This window comes from Pholis gunnellus (assembly GCF_910591455.1).
Source record: "Pholis gunnellus genome assembly, chromosome: 23".
Classification (NCBI taxonomy): Eukaryota; Metazoa; Chordata; class Actinopteri; order Perciformes; family Pholidae; genus Pholis; species Pholis gunnellus.
Window position 1 is genome coordinate 1241955 of NC_136550.1, and position 21708 is coordinate 1263662.

The following is a 21708-nucleotide window of genomic DNA, read 5'->3' on the forward strand; positions in this document are numbered from 1 at the left end:
TGTTTTCCGCAGGCCTGGCGGCACATGTACCTCACCCCGACCACCAGCGCCATGCCCAAGCCCGCCGAGCAGCCCAGCAGCATGCCCAGCTCCCACGCACTGTGTCTTGGGTTAATGTCTGGATACTTCCCCTCCTCGTCTGGAGTACCGGGGGGGTTGGAGGGAGGTTTGGGTTTAGTGTCTGTTTTGGGAAGGTTTGGTTTCAACATGTGGCCAAGATTTAAGTCAAAGTTCGGGTCGAGGTTTGGATGGCGTTCAGGGTTTGGGTGAACCACTGTTCTTGGTGTTTGTAGATTGAGGTTGGGCTCAGTATCAGATGATTCAATGTGGTTCTGGATTGGCAACCTCTGACCTAGGGTAAGTTGCTTGGAAGGCTCAGGGGAGGAAGTGGTGGAAGATGTGAGAGGGTTGTAGAGAGAGCGCCGGGGAGCTGGAGAGGGTTCTGGGTGAGGGGAGGTGGTCTGGGAGGACGGCAAAAAAGAAGAGGTGGCAGGCAAGTTTGAGGAGGACGACGTTGGGGTAGAGATGGATGAGGAAGAAGAATGAGGTGAAGTGGGAGAAGAAATGGAAGCGGCTGATGAGGCACTTGAGGAGGAGAGGGCTGGAGAGATGGTGGGAAAAGAGGGCGAGGTAACGGTTGAACCTGTGATGGATTCAGAGGAGGTGAAAGGAGACGAGGAAGAAGTAGATAAAGGGACTGAGGAAATCATGGGAGCTAATGATGGATAGTTGGAGGAGTTTGAGAGAGGTTCGGTAGAAGAGGTTAAGGAGGATGGCAAAGGGGAAGTAGAGGAAGGGTGGACGAGGAGCAAATGAGGAGGAATGGAGATCGGGGAAGGAGACGGGAGAGCAAAAAGGGCTGGAGCTGTTTTGGGTTGGTTGTTCATGGAGGAGGAAGAGGGAGAAGGTGACAAAGACGTCCGTGCGGATAGCGCGGCTGAACCTCTGGAGGGATAAAGAGGAGTGGTGGGGGGAACAAGGGAAGAGGCAAGCATAGTATGGGTGGAAGAAAAGGGGGTAGACACTGAAGGGGTGGTTAAGGGAATGGATGCAAAGATCGGGCTCGTGGTTTTGAGCTTTGCTTGAGACGGAGGATCTTTGACCTCTTTACTCTCACCCAGTGTGAAACTTGAAGTGAAGGGCGGAGGGTTGATGGATCGAGGAGTTGCGGAAGATTGAGTTTGCTTCCACCCAAAGGTAAGTGCCTGGGGGGCAAAGGTTTGGGAATGTCGCTGGGACCATGGTAGGGGGAAGATACTCAAAGCCTCGGCTGGTGTTTTATATTTGGACTTGTCTGTCTGGGGATAGCTAGCTTGACTCCGAGTTTGAGTTGGAATAGTTTGGGGCAAGACTTGGGTAAAACTGCTCAAAGGTTGAGGTTGAGGAGGACCGCTCAGAGGTGCAGCTGTTTGAAGCCGAGGACTGGTTTTCCTTGATGGAGTTTTGGGTCCAAATGGACTATTTTCAGGCTGAGGTAAACTGCTCATGGGTTTGATGGGAAAGACATGGAGGGATAGAGAGTAGGCCTGACTGAGGGGTAGAGTTGTCTGGGTCGTGACGAAGGACTGAAGGGTAGGGGTCTTGGATGAGAGAATGAATGATAAAGAGGTTCGGGACATAGATGAAGGTTCTTGGGAGAACGGAAAGATATGACTTGGACCAGTTTGAGTGTAAAGAAGAGGTTTGGTTGAAGAAGTTTGCGAGTGGAGAGAAGGTTTGAGGTGAAGATTCTGGGGCCGGGGCACGGACTGGCGACCCTTTTCATCCTCGATTAAACTCATGTGGGACTCGCTAGTCCTCCAGGGCTGCGATGAGCTACTCTGGGTCACAAACTTTACTGATCTAGTTTGGTCCTGAATTGGCTCTCTTGGACTCTGAGATGTGGATCTTGAGAGATTTGCATCGTGGAAGCCGTGATTGGTTGAAGGTATAGCTGTGGTGGTAGTTTCAGCCTCACCTGAGACGGATCCTGACGTTTTATAGGTGTCGTTCTCACTGCCTTTGGTGGCATTTTGATTAGATCCTAAAATAATAGATCTGTTCTTTCTTTCATTGCCCGCCTGGTTGGTCAAGTGGTTTGCCTCCGAGACTGGACGAGATACTGGTCCGAGGGTAGTAGCACGGCCGGCTGTCTGCTTCGTTTGTTTGTTTGATGCTTTATGGGCTTATGGTGGATAAAGAGACAGAAAGACGGTCATTGCAGGAGGCCTAGTCCGTGTTTTACCTCGGCCTGCAGTTGCATTTTATGACATAAATAATTCTAATAAATTAAGACAACTTCTTGAAACTGAAGGTAAACAAAGGGGCACAAACATTCTGCATTGTACAAGTTGCATACCTGGCAGAGCGGTAACTTCATCTTCCTGTAGTGCCGAGTTCCCTCCATCCACCACGCTGATGTTACTCCTAGTCCAAGCACTACGACTCCCATCATGCACCACTGCAGACTCGATACCTGCCCAGTATACAAAGTAAGACTGCACCACTGTGATGCTGGAATGACAAAAGAGGTAGCTGAATTAAAAATGATACAATTATGCAAAAAGCAATGCAAATAATAAACCAAACATTCACATTAGAATGGATTGTGCCTTCACCAGTATTTATATTGCATAAATATTTGACTGCAAGTTATGATAGCAGTCCTTGTTGTAAAGAACAAACCCTAAGCTTTACAAACCTCGACTCGTACTCACTAGAACCTGATGTCTCCCATGGGGCCCTCGGGGGCCCTCCACACAAACGACAGGTTTCTCTTCAGCTGTTTGTCCGAGTGCGTGAGGGTGTCGTCCTCCGAGAGGCAGCGCAGGGTGTGGGTGCCGGGCGGCGTGAGGGTCCAGGAGCCGCCCACCAGCTCCGGGGCCACGCTCTTAGACCTGGCTCTGGTTCTGGCTCCGACTCCGGGGCCCTCCACACCGCGAGCCTGGAGCAGGAAACCCATGAAGTCCCGAGAGCTTCGGACCGTCACTGAGGACAAGCGAGGTTACAATTAACCGCTAATTAAAAACCGTCACAGTAGCTGGTCGATAACTGGTTCGTTAGCTAACCAGTGAGTTACATTTCTGTACCTGTTACAAACTGTCCAGGTACGTAAGAAGAGGCGGATGTGCGCAGGGCGACGTGGCCGCGCTTCGGGTCCCGTGGTTGAGCGCGGATGTGGCCGGGAATCATGTCCCCACACGAGGCGTGGCCGGCACCGCGGGAGAACGTCAGGGTGGAGGGAGCCAAAGAGAACAGGACCACGCCCACCCCGAAACACCGGAGGGGAGACTGCATCTCTAAAGACGATCAGAGAGACAAGTGGAGATGAGTCACTCGACTTTAGGTCCGACTGAAATCAACATGGATCGCACCATCCGCGACACCCAATCGAGGCCAAGAGGCGTCCTTCCTGACCCGCTACGTCCGTCCCCCTCGAAACCACACCCATCCTCGAACTCGGCCTTCATTTCGATTTCAACTACGCATTTGTTACGTTTCGTGGACGAATCTTGAGCGCTTGCAACGTTATCGTGTTGACAAAATCTGTCAACAGACAGAAATCAAACCCTCGTCTGTGGTTGTTCACACGCAGATATAGAGAATCAAAAGTTGGAAACAATACCGGCTAAAAAGTAGTTTGTTGCAGCTGTAATATGACTTTCCTCAGTAACAAGTAGTGGTGTAGAGGACACTGTCGATCCGTAGGAGTCCCTTTTTGCGTTTCGGCCCGCATGTGAACCGCAGATTAATTCCACAGTTTAACGTTAAGTGTATATAAAGTTTTACTGACGCTCGTTATTCTCCAATACTCAGTAAAACATGTGTTTCTAGTCTCTGATCTCTGATCATGTTTCATTGTAAACAACCAATCAGAGGAGAGCTAGTAACGTTAGCAGCACCGCTAACGGCTAACCAACGGAGGTTCACTTCAGTTACATCATGATGCCTTCAGGCTCTGCTCAGTTAACATGAGTACTGGCTGAAGGTACATTATAATGTTATCATGATGTGTTCACATGTAATCTGTAAAATGTAGTTTTTGGTGATGAACTTGAATAAATCCAGTAGTTTGAAGGAGATGTTTTCACGTTAATATAAATTTATGAAGAAAAAACCCCACTATAAATCACTTTAACAAAGTAAAAGTATGACATTTAAAAGTTCTGATGGTTTACTGAATTCAGAGGGGTTGAAATGAGACAAAGCAGTATTGTTAAATGTTCATGGTTGTCTTTGAGAACGTTTCCTTTGTGTGTCGAGTGATTGTAAACATTCGTTGAATTATTGTAAAGGAGATTTATGCTTCTCTTGTCCACGCAGTCGGTATTAATTAATAAATGACTTGACAATAGTAATTATTAATATTCCTGATTGACCAGGACTTTTGTGATTAAGAGTCATTACACCTCATTTATCTGTTCTTGGCTTATTGATGCCTTCTCTGGATGTGTCTCCTGTCAATGCAAATCTTTGTTTGCTTTTATCAACTCATTTGCAAATATTTGTTGAACCGTGACGACGACGCTCCGTTTTAGTTTTGTTGTTTTTTTAGTTTTGTTTTTTAAAGTTTTGTTTTTTTAGCTCTTTATGTGACACTCACTGAGTGACGAACAACCACACGGAGGAGTTTGAATTTGTCTGTCAGGACTCACACACTCACACACTTACACACACACACACTCATACACACACACACACACACACACACTCAAACACTTACACACTGAATGTACTTTAAATAAATAAATAAACTCTCCCGTCCTTCCTGTGAACAACTCTCTTCCTGAGGTTCTTCTGCAGTTAAAGGACGAGGCTGACGATATTTAAGATAATTCTTTTAACGCCAAAACCAACAAATCATTAAAACAGAGCCACACATATATACTTTTAATTTCTTCAAAAGGCCAAATCATTTCCTAAAACAGCTCGGTACTGTCGTTAGTAGCATTCATTACTCATTTGTTGGGGACTATTTTCCCCTGCGGATTGATACACTTTCGGTGCTGTAGTGAGTATTTGGTGTTTGTGTGTCTACAGATTAAAGGACGAACAACTAAATTAAATTCAAGTTTTTTAATCTGTCACTAAAACATTGAATTATATCTTGTCTTTAAATTTAAGATAATATAAAAAATGTTGACTTTTTTGTTGAGTTTCTTTGTTTTCTTATTGTTTTTATTGCATTGTTATTAATGCAATGTGCATTAGGCAAATAATATCCTCTAAAAACAGACAAACACATGAATGAGTGAATGAGTGAAATCGTTACCTCGAGGACCTTCAGGACGTTCAGAGAATCTTCTTCAGTGTGTAAAGAATCACGTCTTTCAGTTCAGCTGTGTGGTGGAAAGGACCTGAATCCTGTTTGAGTTTAGAGTTAGTTTGAAATGGATGAGGTCTGGAGGGGTCTTGGGGTCCAGGATGTGGAGGGGAGGGACGACGTAGAACCAGAATATGTAGAGCTGCAGGTCGGAACCCTAAACACATTATAAGCTATTTTGAGTGATTTTAATGTTAATGCGATGTGTGTATGGCCATATCGCCATTTTGGTTTTTGGCCGCATCATCTTTGGTTTTTTGGACGTCGCCATGTTGTTTTTGTCCTTGGCGTCACCGCTCTGACGGGCCGTAACGGAAGATGAGGCGTACGGTCTCTACCCGACCGATCTGCTGGGCTTTTTCGGTCGCTGTCGTGATATTGGCCGTCGTGACTTTAAAACCAGACAGACAAACACGACCAAAACAAGCTTCTCCTCCGTTTTCTACGGTGACATCACCAGCGCTTTTCCAAAAAAGTTGAGATATTCTGAACTTAAAGCGCTCCACCTCCCCTCCCTCCCACCATAAGTGGTCCTTATCAATATCTAATACTTCGTCAGTATAGCTGTGACCGTTGTCACATTGATAGAAAGACAGAAAGAGACACTCTTTTCTATGTGACCGTTTTCTAGGGGATTAAGACACACACACACACACACACACACAAACAGGATGTACAACAGCTGCCGTCGCCTCCCTCCAGGATCTCCACTCTTTTTTTATTACCTCCCCCTCATTGTCTCTCCATCATTGTTCAACATGACATCAAGATAGAATGAATGTAGTCAAACTCAAACTTGTTCCCATGATGTGTGGTTTCAACAGGTGAGGTGAGGTGAGAGTGTGTGTGTGTGTGTCCCCTCGTCACCTCTCTATGTAAAACTAACTCCTTGCTTCTAGTACAAATGCAAAAGAGAGGCATTGAAAGCTGGCAGAGAACGACTCGTCGGCTGAAAGCGTTCGTAAATGACAGAAGAAGATCGCCTCTAACTGATCTCAGGAGGGTGAGCAGAAGGAGTTTATATTTAGCATTTAAAAGCAGCGTGTAAAAATGTTTGGAACACATTGTGATGTACTTAAGAGCAAACATAACACTGATGTAAGTGTCACAGGGAGGCAATGAGTGATAACACAGTACACTAAAACAACTTCACCATAAAATGACAGTTACTTACTGGCAGCAGGGTTTTACGGTGAAGCTACCGTAATTTCCTTTTATGGTATCTTACCGTATACTCGATTACGGTATGTGATCGTAGGATAACTGGGTTTTTACGTGATTTACGGTTTATGCCAGAATGTTACCGTTTATTTACAAACGGTAATACAACCCAATACTTTTGCATTTAATTCCCAACAAATAAAAGAATAGTAGACATTCAATACATAATTGTTGCAGTTTAATACATGTTCTCAAGACAAATAATAAAGGGACGTTTGTATTACATCACAAAACTCACAATGTACTGCATGTTTAGAAGAAAACAAACAGACTATGTGATGAGCTGATTACGTCAATGGACCACAATGGACTAACGTTCAACACTAAAATGAGTTTGATCTGGTGTTAATGTTGCTCCTGGGATAACACACACGTAACGTTACTGTTAGCGTTACCTCAACTGTTCATCGTCTTGAACACACGTCGGTGATTTCCGGTCCGCTCTCCATTTAGATAATCGTCCCGTTTGCGGTCCTACAGTCGGTTCAATAAGAGCACAAGTAAACACAAGTTAGGTTACTAACGTTGCATCTTAACACTGTAATTGGTGATTAACTTTATTTATGTTACCTTAACTTGCTATGCTGTTAGCTAGCTAACCTTTCTAAGGCTAATTTAGCTCGAGCTAGCTAACGTTACAGAGGTAGCTCCACTAATATTACCGACCTGATGTAACGAAACAGACCAAGTGAAACATTATCTGAGATATTAAGAGTTCAATAATGATGGAAGACAAAACAATACTGGAGACTTTGCATTTCGCTCCTCGTCGATCTCCACGTGGAATATACTCAGCAGGATGAACTGAAGCTGTTGTGTCCAAAGTCACGTTCACGAGCAGTCGGTCACGTCTTGTCACTCAAAAAGGACTTTTAGGAAATGAATAAAAAATATTACGGACACATGATACGATGTAGATGGATTGTGATTCACTGAACTTGTAATGAGAAGCGTGTATCCACCTCTTCACAGAAAAATACTGTATTATGCTGATGAATTACAGTAGTGTGCTGTTATTGTTAATTGACGGCATTTGCTGTTAATTTACATGCGAGGGATGAACATTTAACAGTATGTTACAGTTATTATAAAATACTGTAAGATACATTTACACAACTCATTACGGTGTAGTTGTAAATCAGCGTATTTCCATTTTGTGGTGGTTGGAGATCTTTTTACTCCAGTAAAAGTCATAGTTGTTGGGGATTCCACCTCGGGCAAAGAGCTTTGATGAACAACAGATGACAGACGGTCTAAAAGTATTAACAATTTATTAAGTCAAGCATCAGAACATATAATGCATAGATCTACGGTTTCACAGAACACCATCAAAGATGAAGCATCCCTGGCATCAGACACAAAGTCAGGGCTCAGGATACGTATCTCTCATCTCGGCGGTTGTGAGCCCTGTTCTCACATTTCCCTGTTTCTTTATCCTCTCCGATGAGGATTTGACCTCGTCCTGCACAGGGACGCAGCATCTTCACACACACACACACACACACACACACACACACACACACACACACACACAGGGGCCTCTACACACAGACCCAGCAGTCTTCCTGCTGAGGGAGTTCTCAAGGTGTCGGTACTGCACCCATTTGTTGCTACACAATATTCGACGGACTTATCCGTTTCATAACACAACTAGTTATAAGATTAAGCTAAACCACCAGTGAGTCAGAGCTTCTTCTTTGTACGGTGAGCGCAAGAGTGCCTCGCCCGGAGCGCTTGAGACCTTTGCTCAATGACCACGCAACACGATTGCAATTGAGCACATACATAATTCTTATAAGTTCAATGCCTCTATATATATATTTTTAGCATATTTCTACAATCCCTCTTTTCACACCGTTTAACAGTGGGAATTCTAAATTGCTATATCAGCGGGTAATCTGCAATGTAAGCGTGTAAACAGAGCAAAGGAGCATATAGTACAATTATTTTGACACGTGGAAATGTTTAAACAGTTAGCACATTTTTATTTATTCATCAGTTGGGGCAGCAACATCTTGATAATCTAGTTGTCTGGAGGGGAAAGCGTTCCCCTTCTTCAGCGTCCACATAGTCTCCGTCAGAGTGGAAGTCAAAGTGTCGGTCTGGGTCTTGTTGCGTCAGAGGTTGTTATAATTGTTGGCACTGTGTGAGAAGCATTCGTCTGGGAACTGATCCCTCTCTTTTAGTGCAGTGGTGATGCACCTTTCTGCTGCTGTCCACCAAATTAAGATAGAAAAACCCACCAGTAGCAGGAGTAACGTGAGTCCTGCTATTAAAGCTGTTTTTGCAAGTCGGCTCTCGTCGCTGCCAAAGTTCTAGTTGTCGGATCTTGTGCTTTTGCACACTGCGTCTGATGATACCAGTTAGACCCTTTTTTCTCGAGTCTTACTGAATGTGTGGTGGAAGCCTCTATTTTATAAGGTCCAGTCCACCTAGGTTCAGTCCATTTTCTTTTAATGACTTTTAACCAAACCCACTCTCCTTCTTTCACCGGTTCCGTTGGGGGAGCCCGGTCCTTGGCTTGCTTCTGCTGATTCTGTGCCTGGAGAGAGAGAGAGGAGCTACCAATGTTGTTAGTGCATCGTAGTATATTTTACCCGCTATACTTGATAGTTCTACTGGCTCCTTTAGAGGGCCACTGGATGCCGGTCCTGGCATCCTCCTTCCTGTTACCAGTTCATGGGGAGAAAAACCTGTGCTACTGTTTACTGATGATCTAATGCTCATTACATGTGGCAGGGCCTCCACCCAATGGAGGCCTGTTTCTCTGCAGGCTTTTGCCATCTTGTCCTTGAGAGTTCTGTTTGCTCTCTCAACCTTTCCTTGAGACTGCGGGTGATACACTGAACCGTAAGAGTGCGTTATGTTTAACACAGCGTCCACCTTTTTTAGGTCCTTGCTTGAAAAATGTGTACCATTATTCTGGTCCAATGGCTGTATAATCACTCATTATTTCTTGCCATGACGCTGTTTGAACAGGATAGCTGCCCATGGTTGGTTTTACTGTTGGTTTGGTATTATGTTCATTACATATTAAACAATCAGTGACATATTGTTTTTCCATAGCTTTTAGGGAGGGATGCCACCAATGTAGCTCCATGTTTGTCAATGTTTGTCTCCTCCCACTATGAGTAACCCCATGTGCTTGTTTCGTCAAGAGGGATAAGCCCTGCTGGAGCTATAGGAAACAAGAAAAGGAAAGATTAGGAAACACTGTTTGAATCCTCATCTTGAGCACATTTTGTAGAAAGCCTGTCTGAGCCCGTTTCTTCAAACCTTTATTTCTTTACATTTTGCCAAATTGACACAATTCAAAGTTTGACGAATTTATTTTTAGATATTCCTGTTTGTGTTAACATGGACGCACCGATAACTGTCACTGGATTACTTTGATTACTTTGATACTTTGATACTTTGATACTTTGATTACTTTGATACTTTGATACTTTGATACTTGGATACTTGGATTACTTTGATACTTTGATTACTTTGATACGTCTTTTTTCCCTTTGATTTCAAAGCAAGTTTAAGGACGTTTTTTTCACAATGAATATGGGAGATGATGATGATATCAGTGTCTCTGAATGATGTAACTGTTTTAAATTGAGCAGCACGAGCACACCTGACCCGCCTCTTCAGATAAGGAACTGGTTTGGCGGATGACTCCAACGCTTCTCTGAACTACGTGAGAGTGACAAGAAGCAACACGATCTGCACCACAGCAACAACTACAAGGTTTGAAACTCTTCTTCTCATCTGAAGCTGCTTTATAAATGGAAACTTTAAAACAGTACTTGAGTATATAAAGTGTTGTGCTACTTTATACTTCTATTACACTTCATTTTGGAGGGGCGTATCTAGTTTTTACTCAAAACACATTTATATTTACAGGTTGTTTTCCTGATTAAAATATTACATTAAAACTTCATTCAATAAGTATATTTACAGAAATGCATTGGTGCTTTTTACTCAAGTACAATATCTGATCTCCCACCACGTAGACAAATCCATTCAGTGTGTTATAATATATATATATATAAATGTATTTCTTTATTGTTTAAATATTATATATTCAGTGTGCAACATGTTCGAACCCCGCTGCCGGCACGCTGAGCTTCATCGCGTCATTCTTAAACTTTCATTAATTGGAAAGTATGTTGAGTATATTTCTTCCGGAGCTTTCCGCCACATGTCACATATTAATGGAGGAACATCGGCCCTGATCCTGTGTGTGTCGGATTGGACGAATATCTGCAGAGATAAACACAGCGCATGTGATGTTCATGCAATCACCCGAGTAAAGAAAATCACCTGTGTGATTTATATCTAGACGGTTGTGATTACTTTGTCACTCCTCAGCTTCTCGACAGGCGTTCCTTTTTTTGTGTTCCTAAATACCTTCAAAATGATTCGTGTCATCTAGAGCGGCGGACAGACCTGTTACCCAACCTAACCAGCGCAGCAGCACTTCCTCCTATTGACTCAACGTTCCGCTTACGCAAAAGCTAACCAGTACGATCACCAAACTATCAGTATCAACAGACCATGATCATCTTTATATCATTAACTTAACTGTTAGATCATAATTTTATTTTAATCATACGTGCTCTGTGTTCTTTGGCCTGATCTTCTTAGTCCGTCTTCATTCTTTTAACTTTAAGGCAACTCTTCTGGGATCTCAAATCTACTTGACAACACGTATGTTGTAGAACGTTCTCTTTATACGTGTTGTAGAACGTTCTCTTTATACGTGTTGTAGAACGTTCTCTTTACACGTGTTGTAGAACATTCTCTTTATACGTGTTATATAACGTTCTCTTTATACGTGTTGTAGAACATTCTCTTTATACGTGTTATATAACGTTAAGCTTGAGAATTTTAGCAGGTGCAGAAGGAGCTGTTAAGTTTGTTAAGCTGAAATTTCCAGTAGGGCGGGTCAGATGAGGTCGTGTAACTTTTACAACTTGTAAAACTTGTAAATGTTTTACAAGTTTGTAGTTCATAAAAATGAAGGCAAAGTTATGGTTATGGTCCGAACAACTGGAAAGCAGTTTAAGAGATTAATTTATATCGTTAGCTTTCATTGTGTTCAATGTGTTTTAACATGTTGGTGTTAAAAGCGTTGTCATTGTCTGTTGATGTGGTTGGAAGGTTAGCTGGGTAGCTAACTAGCGTAGTTAAACATGCATGTTAGCCATTGCTACGGGATGAATTAATTCAAATGACTCCGGGTGAAAAGAGTCATTGTCTTGTGTTGGGGATTTATCACCTCGGGCAAAGAGCCCACAGTATAATCTGACTCCAACAGACCACACCTCCAGAAGGACCCCGCGCAGATCCTTTGAATTGGAATTACTTTGATGAACAACAGATGACAGACGGTCTAAAAGTATTAACAATTTATTCAGTCACGCATCAGAACATATAATGCATCGATCTATGGTTTCACAGAACACCATCAAAAATTAAGCATCCCTGGCATCAGACACAAAGTCAGGGCTCAGAATACGTATCTCTCGTCTCGGTGGTTGTGAGCCCTGTTCTCACATTTCCCTGTTTCTTTATCCTCTCCGATGAGGATTTGACCTCGTCCTGCACAAGGACGCATCACCAGGGTATAGAGGCCCCTGTGTGTGTGTGTGTGGGAGTCTTCCTGTTATGTTAATTACATATTACACAATCAGTGACATATTGTTCTTCCATAGCTTTTAGGTAGGGATGCCACCAATGTAGCTCCATGTTTGTCAATGTTTGTTTCGTCCCACTATGAGGAACCCCATGTGCTTGTTTCGTCAAAAGAGGGATAAGCCCTGCTGGAGCTACTATTCCACCGTCATGTGCTCTCCATAATAGTTCGGTGCATGTGTTACCTTTCTCTGTCCACTGACTGTGTTCATGAACGCCTGCTTCTTCCTCTGAGGTGATTATGTCATTTTTACTCAAATGTGTCTGATCTGGTTGGTCTGATACAACCATTAGAAAAGGAGCTTTGTAGCCTCCCTCTGTTTTAGCTGCTTCATCGGCGGCATTGTTGCCTTTTGTTGTGTCTGAGGAATCTGTCTGAGGCGTTTTCTTACAGCGGTCATTGTGGGCAGCTGGAGAGCTGCTGCCAGTTCCATGATTGTGCTATGGTGTTTAATTGGTGTTCCAGTTGCCGTCACAAAAACCTGATCTGTACCATTTCCAGTCGTGATGGACCACTCCGTGTGCATATGCTGTATATGTTTGCAACTTTGTTTTCAGCTAGTTTCAATGCTTCTGTTAATGCTTTAAGTTCTGCTTTCTGAGCTGACATCTGTGTTACAATCTTTCCTGATGCTACCTTCACATGTCCCTGAGGTGTCTGCTGTACTACTGCGTAGGAGGCAATCGGTCCTTTTGTGTCATGTCTACAGTAACCGCCGTCACGTAGAATCAGGTCAGTTTCTTCATCTGGAAATGGATGGCTCTGCCAGTCATTTCTCAGTTTCACATCTTGGTCTGTGGTCTGTGTGCAACAGTGGAACGGAAGAGGATTCATTTGATCTGCCATGTTCACACCTTCATGAGTGAAGGTAATGTGCGGTTCAACTCGTCCTTGTCTCAGGCTTCACTGTGTGAAAGCGCTGGATGCTACAAAAGCCACAACACCATGCTCAGTCAAAACGACCAGCGGATGGCTCGTGACTATGTGAGCGGTTTTTGAAATGGCTTTAGCCACGCCTGCTGCATGTTTGACACATGGAGGTTGACTGGATTCTGTAGAGTCAAGTTTTGCACTGTGGTACATTAGTACGTCTCTACCTCCCTCTTTTCTCTGAAATAGGGCGGCATTCACAATGCCTGCTTTTTCAGAAACATCCAAATAGAAAGGCAATGTGTAGTCTGGCACAGAGAGTGAGACTGCATTGCACAAGGATTGTTTGAGTGAAACGAACAACTCTTCAGCTTCAGAGGTCTAAGTCAGCTGTGCCGTGAGGTTGCGATGACCTACAGCGGCGACAAGGGCACGCAATGGAGCCGTTCTGTCAGTATATGCTGTGATGTAGTTCCTGCTGTAGCCTGTCAGGCCTAGGAAAGAGAGCATGTCTTTTACTATGGTAGGTTTCGAATGGTGCAGGATCGATGTTTTGCCTGCTTCTGCTTCAGGTTTAAGAGGATATTGTCTCCTCCAAACAGGCTGCACATTCGCCTCGAGTGCAAATGAAACCGATGTGGTGCGCGCAGTGACCCACATTCGTAGGGGAGGTGGACCAAAGAGCAACCGGAAGCAAGGCAAACATTGTTTTCGGTGAATGGGGGATTTGTCCTCTCGCGACCACGAAAGCGCTCCAAAGTGTCTTGTTGCAGAACAACTGTGTCTCGTGTGTGATGTGTTATTCTCCAGCTGGTATCTGAAGACTAAAACATGATAGCAGGGCACCGGGTCGGCTGCCAATCCGTTAACTGAGACATTATTTTTGTCATAGAGCCCAATTGTCTGGCTTTGTGTTGGGCATGCAAGGCCAAGGAGACATGAGGGGAGCTATCCTCTGCTAACACATACCATTTTAGCTGTTCCTCTGTCAAGGTTACCACAGCCGCAACTCCCTCCTATCCCACAAACAAACATGCAAGTTCTGATTCAAAAGCCTCTGTATACAAATCATCGGGCTCGCGTAAGAGGCAGTAGCAGGTGGCAAAGGGGGGAATATGCTGTTGATTTGGACGCGTCACTGTCTGTGTCTGTGGTCACTGGTTCCGCAAACATATCTCCAACTATGTAAACCGATTTTCGTTCTAACGGGGGACTCTAACCTCGTCACGGATCCCTGATCCGACCTCCCAGAGGTTTTTTGTAATGATTGCTTACACTTTTTATCGGTCATCCAGGACTTTTCAGACATCGTAACGTAACATCACTAAATTTCGTGTTTTCAATCAGCAGTATTTGGTCATGTGACAACAGGTTCTGCTTACCTTTCAGTTGTAGATGGTGCACCAGATGTTACAAACGAAGCCGCTGGTCCCGGAGCCGTGGGTCGAAAAGGTCGTCACCTCAAAAACAAAAGTTCAGTTGTTCATCGATAACCAATCGCGTCGGGGTCACCAAGTTGTTGGGGATTCCATCTCGGGCAAAGAGCCCACTGTATAATCTGACTCAAAAGTGCCTCGCCCGGAGCGCTGGAAACCTTTGCTCAATGACCACGCAACACTATTGCAATTGAGCACATACATAATTCTTATAAGTTCAATGCCTCTCTATATTTTTAGCATATTTCTACACTTGTGATACGCTAAAATATGGACACAAAAATATTTTTTGTGTTATTTGTTAACTCGCGCAGTCATAACGTTGGAAGGTTAGCAAGCTGGCTAACTAGCTTAATTATATGCTTTCACCATGATTTTGAGACATTGCTGTTGGCGACAAAACTCATTACAGTTGACTAAAAATAATTTTCATTGTCTGGTGATACGGTTAAATACGGCCACATAAATATTTGTTGTTGTTTACTTGCGCAGTCATCATTTTGGAAGGTTAGCTAGCTAACAAGCTTTGTTAAACGCGTAACCATCGCTATGGGACGAATTAATTAAATTTACTCTAAGCGTAAAAATAATTGTCATTGTCTGGTGAAGTGGGGGAATATGGACAGACTATATATTTTTTTCCTGAGATTTATTTGTTTACTCGTACAGTCTTAATCGACAAATCGGCTACACTATAAGCTACTTAGCTAGCAAAAATAATAACTTTAAAAAACTGCTGTTTTAGCCGTTTTCACTTACGTTTCTTTTGTTAACAGCGAGCCAGATTTAGTTTGAGTTGTATGTTTATGTAAAGGTTATATGTGGGTATCTTGTATGTTTATGTAAATATGTGTGTTTGTATTACAGGTCGACGATGGTGTGTGTGTTGGCTCGTCTCCTATTTGCTCTCCTCCTGACTGAGACGTTGGCCTCGCCGTCAGCTTCAGGTAAAAAAAACAACAAAACAAACATTCAGATGGAAGACTTGAACACGCCGACAGTCCGACTGAATGTGTTTCAATACTTTGAATTGAACGATGCGTCGGCAGAGACGGAGCGGGCCTCTCCGTGCCCACCTCGGTGGCTCCTGTTCGGGCAGAGATGCTTTGCTTTCTACCCTGTTTGGAGCTCCTGGACCAACGCTGATGTAAAGTGAAATCAAACACATTTTAACTCATTAATTCATAACACATGAATATTCATTATGGTTCAACGTGTGTGTGTGTGTGTTAGTTGATGTGCTCTCAGAAAGGAGGTCACCTGGCGTCTCTTCACACACCAGAGGAGAGCCAGTTTGTCCGTCTGCTAGCAAACACACACCCTCCTGTGTGGCTGGGTGGACGCCAAGCACAACAGGTAAAGCAACAAATATGAGCACAACCACGCTCGTGATCGAGAGCACATCATTTGATTGAAACACAAATAATGTCCCTCCTAACAACGGCTCTGGTTGCATGGTGTCGCTATGTGCAGTGATATGGAGGAAGGTAGTATTTGTTCTGTTTTGTGTCGGGAGCTCACCTCAGGGTGATCACACGGGGATCAGTGTGGGGAGTCGTATCACATCACACCATCGTCTGTAAAGCGAAAAAACCTAATTACACGGGAACCTCACCCAAAAGTGACAGAGCCTGGAGTCTCTCCATTGAGGCGGGTAAAGAACACGATCTTCTCCCGCACATTCAACCCAGAATGTTACCAGGGGTTGAATTACGGTATTCTACAGTAGAATGTGAGGTTGTAAATATATGTATATATGTGTGTGTATGCATATATAATGTATATGTGTATGTATATATATATATATATATATATATATATATATAATGTATGTGTGTATAAATGATTAATGGTCTCATCATTTCATTAGCATAATTAACAATATTACTTCTGGAACTATGAAATGATTTATCATGAAAGATGACTTGACGTATCACATGTACTTACTAAAGTAACTACAGGTGTCAGATAAATGTATGTAGTGAAATATAGAAGTACTGTGATGTATTAGAAGTACACTCTTTAGAGACTGCGTCTCTTTGTGCTTCTCCGCTCTGAAGGACGGCTCTTGGTTCTGGAGCGACGACTCCCCCTTCAGGATCCGCGGTTGGACCAATCAGAGGCAGGGAAAGGCCGGAGAGGGCGGGGCCTGCATGGCAATTACACCAAAAAGTAAATAAGAAAAGAAACACAAGGAATGAATGGATTATTATTGTTAATAGATGGATCAATAGAGTATATTAACAGTTTTGGAGGCAGTTTGTTGTTGTTTGTAAAATTTAGTAAATTTTGAAATTTAGTTTATTTAGTTTGTTTTGTTGTTGTTTGTATTGCAAAATACTTAATTATTGCTCCAAAAAAACCATAAATGAAATGCTGTATTAAAAACAGAATGAAACAGTAATGTGTGTGTGTTGTGTTCAGGTGGAGAGCTGGACAGCGCCCCCTGTGGTGAGCTCAGGTTCTACGTCTGCTCCACTAGAGCCAGGTGAGCTCTAGAGGTAACGACGGAGCACAACCTTTGTAGGCAACGTGATATTCTGAGATTAAAGTCGTACATTTACTAGAAATAAATCCTAAACAAAATGTGTTTTTTTTTACTTTAATTTAGGATGTTTTTTCTTGTAACTTTACCACTTTAATCCGGGTTTTTCTGAGTTCCTTCTCTAAATATTGCCTCCCTCGCTTTTATTATCATGATTCGCATCCAGTGAACATTCCGAAATGCAAACTTATGAAAAATAAGATGTGTGTCTGAACCAGTAGAAACAGTGAAGCCTTGTATTGTGTTGACCCGTCTGTGGTTCATCTCCTCCGCAGTTCAAACCAATCCTCCGCCGACAGGAAACCAGCTGAGCCAGGTGACCGATTTACTGCTCATCGTTCAGTTAAAAGATACTTTATACTTTATACTGAGTACATATTCTACTTCATACTGTACTACACCTCAGAGGTACTTTTTCCTGCAGTAAGGGATGTGAATTCTTCCTCCCTGCATTCTGTCTCTCAGGCATCGTGGCCGGTGTGAGTCTGTTCGATGTTGTGTGGAGTTACAGCGTCCCGCTGGCGGAGGAGATCCTCCGCTCGTCCTCCGTCCTCAGAGGGCTCCGGTCCGGTCGTCTGACACGGAGCTGCTACGACAGCTTCATCCAGCAGGAGGCGCTCTACCTGCACAGAGTCAGCAGCACGCTGCAGGTCAGCGGCCATACTTACGTCTGTCTTCCTGTCCTTTAGTCTGTTTTCATCCCTTCCTCTGTCTTATTTCTGTGATCTTATGTACTTTGATTTTAAAGGACTGCTCTCACAAATTTTCAAACTTTTAAATGGCTACGAAGTCTGTTTTGTGAATTGATTTTAATGAACCGGTGTGACTTGATGACGTCAGGTCCTGATGAGCGGTTTACAGGAAGCAGACGACGTGACGTCACTGCTGCTGGACACGCTCAAGCAGTACAGCAGCAGCAACCAGGTGAGACGTGTGGAAGATACGATAATCCTTTAAATGATGGTGGATATATACTGTAAAGAGTATCCTCCTCCAGAGCCTCCTGGCTTCTCCTGCCCCTCAATGGCTCCAGTCCTCCCTCGAGTCCTTCCACTCGGTGGTCCTGGAGGAGCCGGTCTACTGGCTGGTGGCCCTGTCGGCCCGGGCCTGTCTCCGTGACTTCCTGTCCAGGGAGCTGCTCTCCTCCTCCTCCTCCGAGGAGCTCAGAGGGTCCGGGTCGGAGGTCAAAGCCAGCCTCCTCCTCCGGGAGTGGAGCGAAGACACTCGGACGGACGTCACCTGGACAAACAGGTGACTATAACGTCAAGAAGAGATGAATAACTCAGTGGGGGAAGAAGTATTTCAATCTTTCACAGTAGTACCAGACCCTACCAGAAACACTACCGCGTCTGTCCACAGGGGGCGCCAAAAACAACACGCGCTTTTAAAGTAGAACTTTGAACATGACCCTGAATACTTCTTCCACACTTCACATGTGAAGCTCAACCTTCTCCTGTGACTGTGTCTCAGGTACATGAAGCTGATGGACGAGCGACAAAGTCACATGGACGTGTTTCAAGCCGTCAACATCTTCAGAGAACACATGAGGAACCAGAAGAGCCTCTACAAGGCCGCGTAAGAACCAATCAGCCCGTCTGTGGTTTCCTGTCCGTCACTCAATGAGGTCCTCATTAAAGAGTGTGTGTGTGTGTGTGTGTGTGTGTGTGTGTGTGTGTGTGTGTGTGTGTGTGTGTGTGTGTGTGTGTGTGTGTGTTTGTGTGTGTGTGTGTGTGTGTGCGTGCGTGCGTGCGCGCTGCAGAGCCTGTGATGAAGAGGATAAAGCACGATGAAGAGGGGGCAGCTGCTAATGAAGGTGAGTCACCACACTGCATTCATTAAAAATACTCCCTCTTCCTCCTCCTCCTCTTTTTTTGTATTTGTAATAGTGTATCTGTATATTTTATGTATTTTTAATAGTTTATCTGTATATTTTATGTATTTGTAATAGTGTATCTGTATATTTTATGTATTTGTAATAGTGTATCTGTATATTTTATGTATTTGTAATAGTTTATCTGTATATTTTCTCCTCCAGGATGAAGGAATGATCTTCTACAAGTTCTTAGTTGCAGCACCTCATTCCAAAAACGTTGAATTAAAAGCACTTGTTCCGATGCCCCATAGGCTAAAATGAACCGTATAGATGTGTGTATATTATTTGCTATATTTTTATATGTTAGGCCGTTCCTTTAACTTCACTATTTTATATTAGAAAGGTGAATATATCTCAGCTCAAACAACGATGTTGTATTTCACAATAGTCAGTGGCTCTTTGTATTGTTAGCTGTTGTGATCTGTCGTGTGAAAACGGTATCAATAAAGTTTTTGTTGAGTTCACACACAGTTTGTTCATAATAAAATGTGAATAAAGTTGATTTTTATTCCTACATGTCGTCACACAGACAGTAGTCTCTGTCTCCCCCTGCAGGCTGAAACTGGACACTGCACTCAAATACACAGTATATAAGATACACAATACTACTGCAATATTTGATCATCTGATACTACTGTTGCTAGTATCCTACTCTATTACTACTGCTACCACTTCTTCTTAAACTCTACTACCAATACTTTTACTACCTCCATCATAACTTCAGTCAGTACTTCTAATAATGCAACTACTACAACTGTACTTCAATACATGTACTACTGCCTCTACAAATACTATCATATTACTACTCATAATAATGTATTAGAAGTAATAATAATCCTGATAATACCATGATGATAGCACCGTATCACTGCTACTACTACCACCAATACTTGTACTACCTATAGTATAACTATCAGTACTTTTGCAACTGCTAAAATAACTGTACTTATACATGTACTACTGCATCTACAAATACTGTTAATGCAGTACTGCTACTACTACTTCTAATATGACCACTTCTAGTATCTAGTGTCTACTGGTTTCTACTGTCTGACTGCTTGCTTCTACCGTCTGTCTACTGGTTTCTACTCACTTGTTCATTGGTGTCTACTGTCTACTGGTTTCTACTGTCTGCTTGTTTCTACTGACTATCTGCTTGTTTTTACTGTCTGTCTACTGGTTTCTATTGTCTGTCTACTGGTTTCTACTCTCTGTGTACTGGTATCTACTGACTTTCTACTGGCTGTCTAATGGTATCTACTGACTGTCTGCTTGTTTCTACTGGCTGTCTAATGGTATCTACTGACTCTACTGGTTTCTACTGACTGCTTGTTTCTACTGTCTGGCTACTGGTTTCTACTCACTTGTTCATTGGTGTCTACTGACTGTCTACCTGTTTATACTGTCTGTCTACTGGTGTCTATTGTCTGTCTACTGGTTTCTATTATCTGTCTACCTGTTTCTATTGTCTGTCTACTGTTTTCTACTGTCTGTCTACTGGTTTCTACTCTCTGTCTACTGGTTTCTATTGTCTGTCTACTGGTTTCTACTGTCTGTCTACTGTTTTCTACTGTCTGTCTACTGGTTTCTACTGTCTTTCTACTGGTTTCTACTGATCGTTCATTACATGTACTGTTAAACCTGAGTGTGTATCTGTATCACAAGAAAAGTCTGTGTGTGTGCGGGCTTTTGGTTCGCGAGCATGGGCGCGTGCGCACGGGTTCACGCGTGTCCTGCCCTTGTGCTATGATCCGGCGCGTGGACACAGACACACTACTGCATCTCTCTCTCTTTCACACACACACACACACACACACACACACACACACACACACACACACACACACACACACAGAGAGAAAGAGAGAGAGAGGAGGCGGAAACCTCCATCTGCCCTGTGCTCGGTGACCGACCCGTCATCCTCGGGCTCGGGAAAAAGAAACGGATCATCTCCTCAAACCGTGAAGAAAGCGAGTGTGATAATGTGACAAGAGAAGAAGAAGAAGAAGGAGAAGAAGGAGTGATTTCACCATGGAAGAGATCTATAATAGTCTATATATAGGCTATGCCCCGGACTGCACCACCACCACCACCACCTCCTCCACCACCTGCCCTCCCGGTACCGGTAAGTCACGGAGGATAAAGATGAGAGATATGTCAGCCTCGTGCTAGCGACGGCCGGTTATCGATGCTAGCTGACCCGTGGAAATGACTTTTGAGGTCTTATGAGGTCGGGTTACCGTTCAGCCATGTTGCAGGAGAGCGCGAGAGAGAGCGCGCGAGGGAGGGGGGTAACGGCTGGGCTCGTGACACCTGCCCTCGTTCCCGGTAACTGAAAAAAAAAAAAAAAAAAGACCTTTACATTTTTTCTTCTTCTACTAAATAATCGGTAATAATCGGTACACGTGACAGCCCACACAGGGAGATGAGTTTGTGACTCGGTGGTTCGGGGTAGTCTTGAGGTGCCGTTCAGCCATGTTGGAGAGATGTAACTGTAGCTAACGGCTCCGGGGCTCCGGGGCTCCGGGGGGCTTTGACACCGACCGACCGACACCGAGGGGGTGTTATGGAGAAACTGGTGCCCGGTCATTTTCGCTCCCCTGTGGCGCATGCGCATGCGGATGCGGTGGCGGCGTTAGCCCCGTACCGTGTCGCCTAGAGACAGGAGGCTGAACGAAACGGGGTCGACGAGGGTAACGGTTACCGGGGCGATGAACAGGCTGTCGGTTACATTCATTTAATAAACATTATTTCATTTAAAGGTATAGCTTATTA

At 43.7% G+C, this 21708-nt stretch overlaps 1 protein-coding gene across 1 annotated transcript; it reads left to right on the plus strand.

Moving 5' to 3' along the window:
* The first annotated feature begins 10179 nt into the window (after nt 1–10179).
* Nucleotides 10180–19447, plus strand: LOC306714711 (uncharacterized protein). Its single transcript, XM_079184822.1, has 13 exons — nt 10180–10258; nt 15383–15462; nt 15565–15662; nt 15749–15871; nt 16576–16687; nt 16940–17003; nt 17336–17376; nt 17526–17710; nt 17901–17984; nt 18058–18311; nt 18531–18635; nt 18820–18873; nt 19096–19447. The coding sequence occupies exons 2-12, from the start codon at nt 15390–15392 to the stop codon at nt 18848–18850; spliced, it is 1170 nt and encodes a 389-aa protein (XP_079040948.1). The 5' UTR covers nt 10180–10258; nt 15383–15389; the 3' UTR covers nt 18851–18873; nt 19096–19447.
* The last annotated feature ends 2261 nt before the right edge of the window (nt 19448–21708 follow it).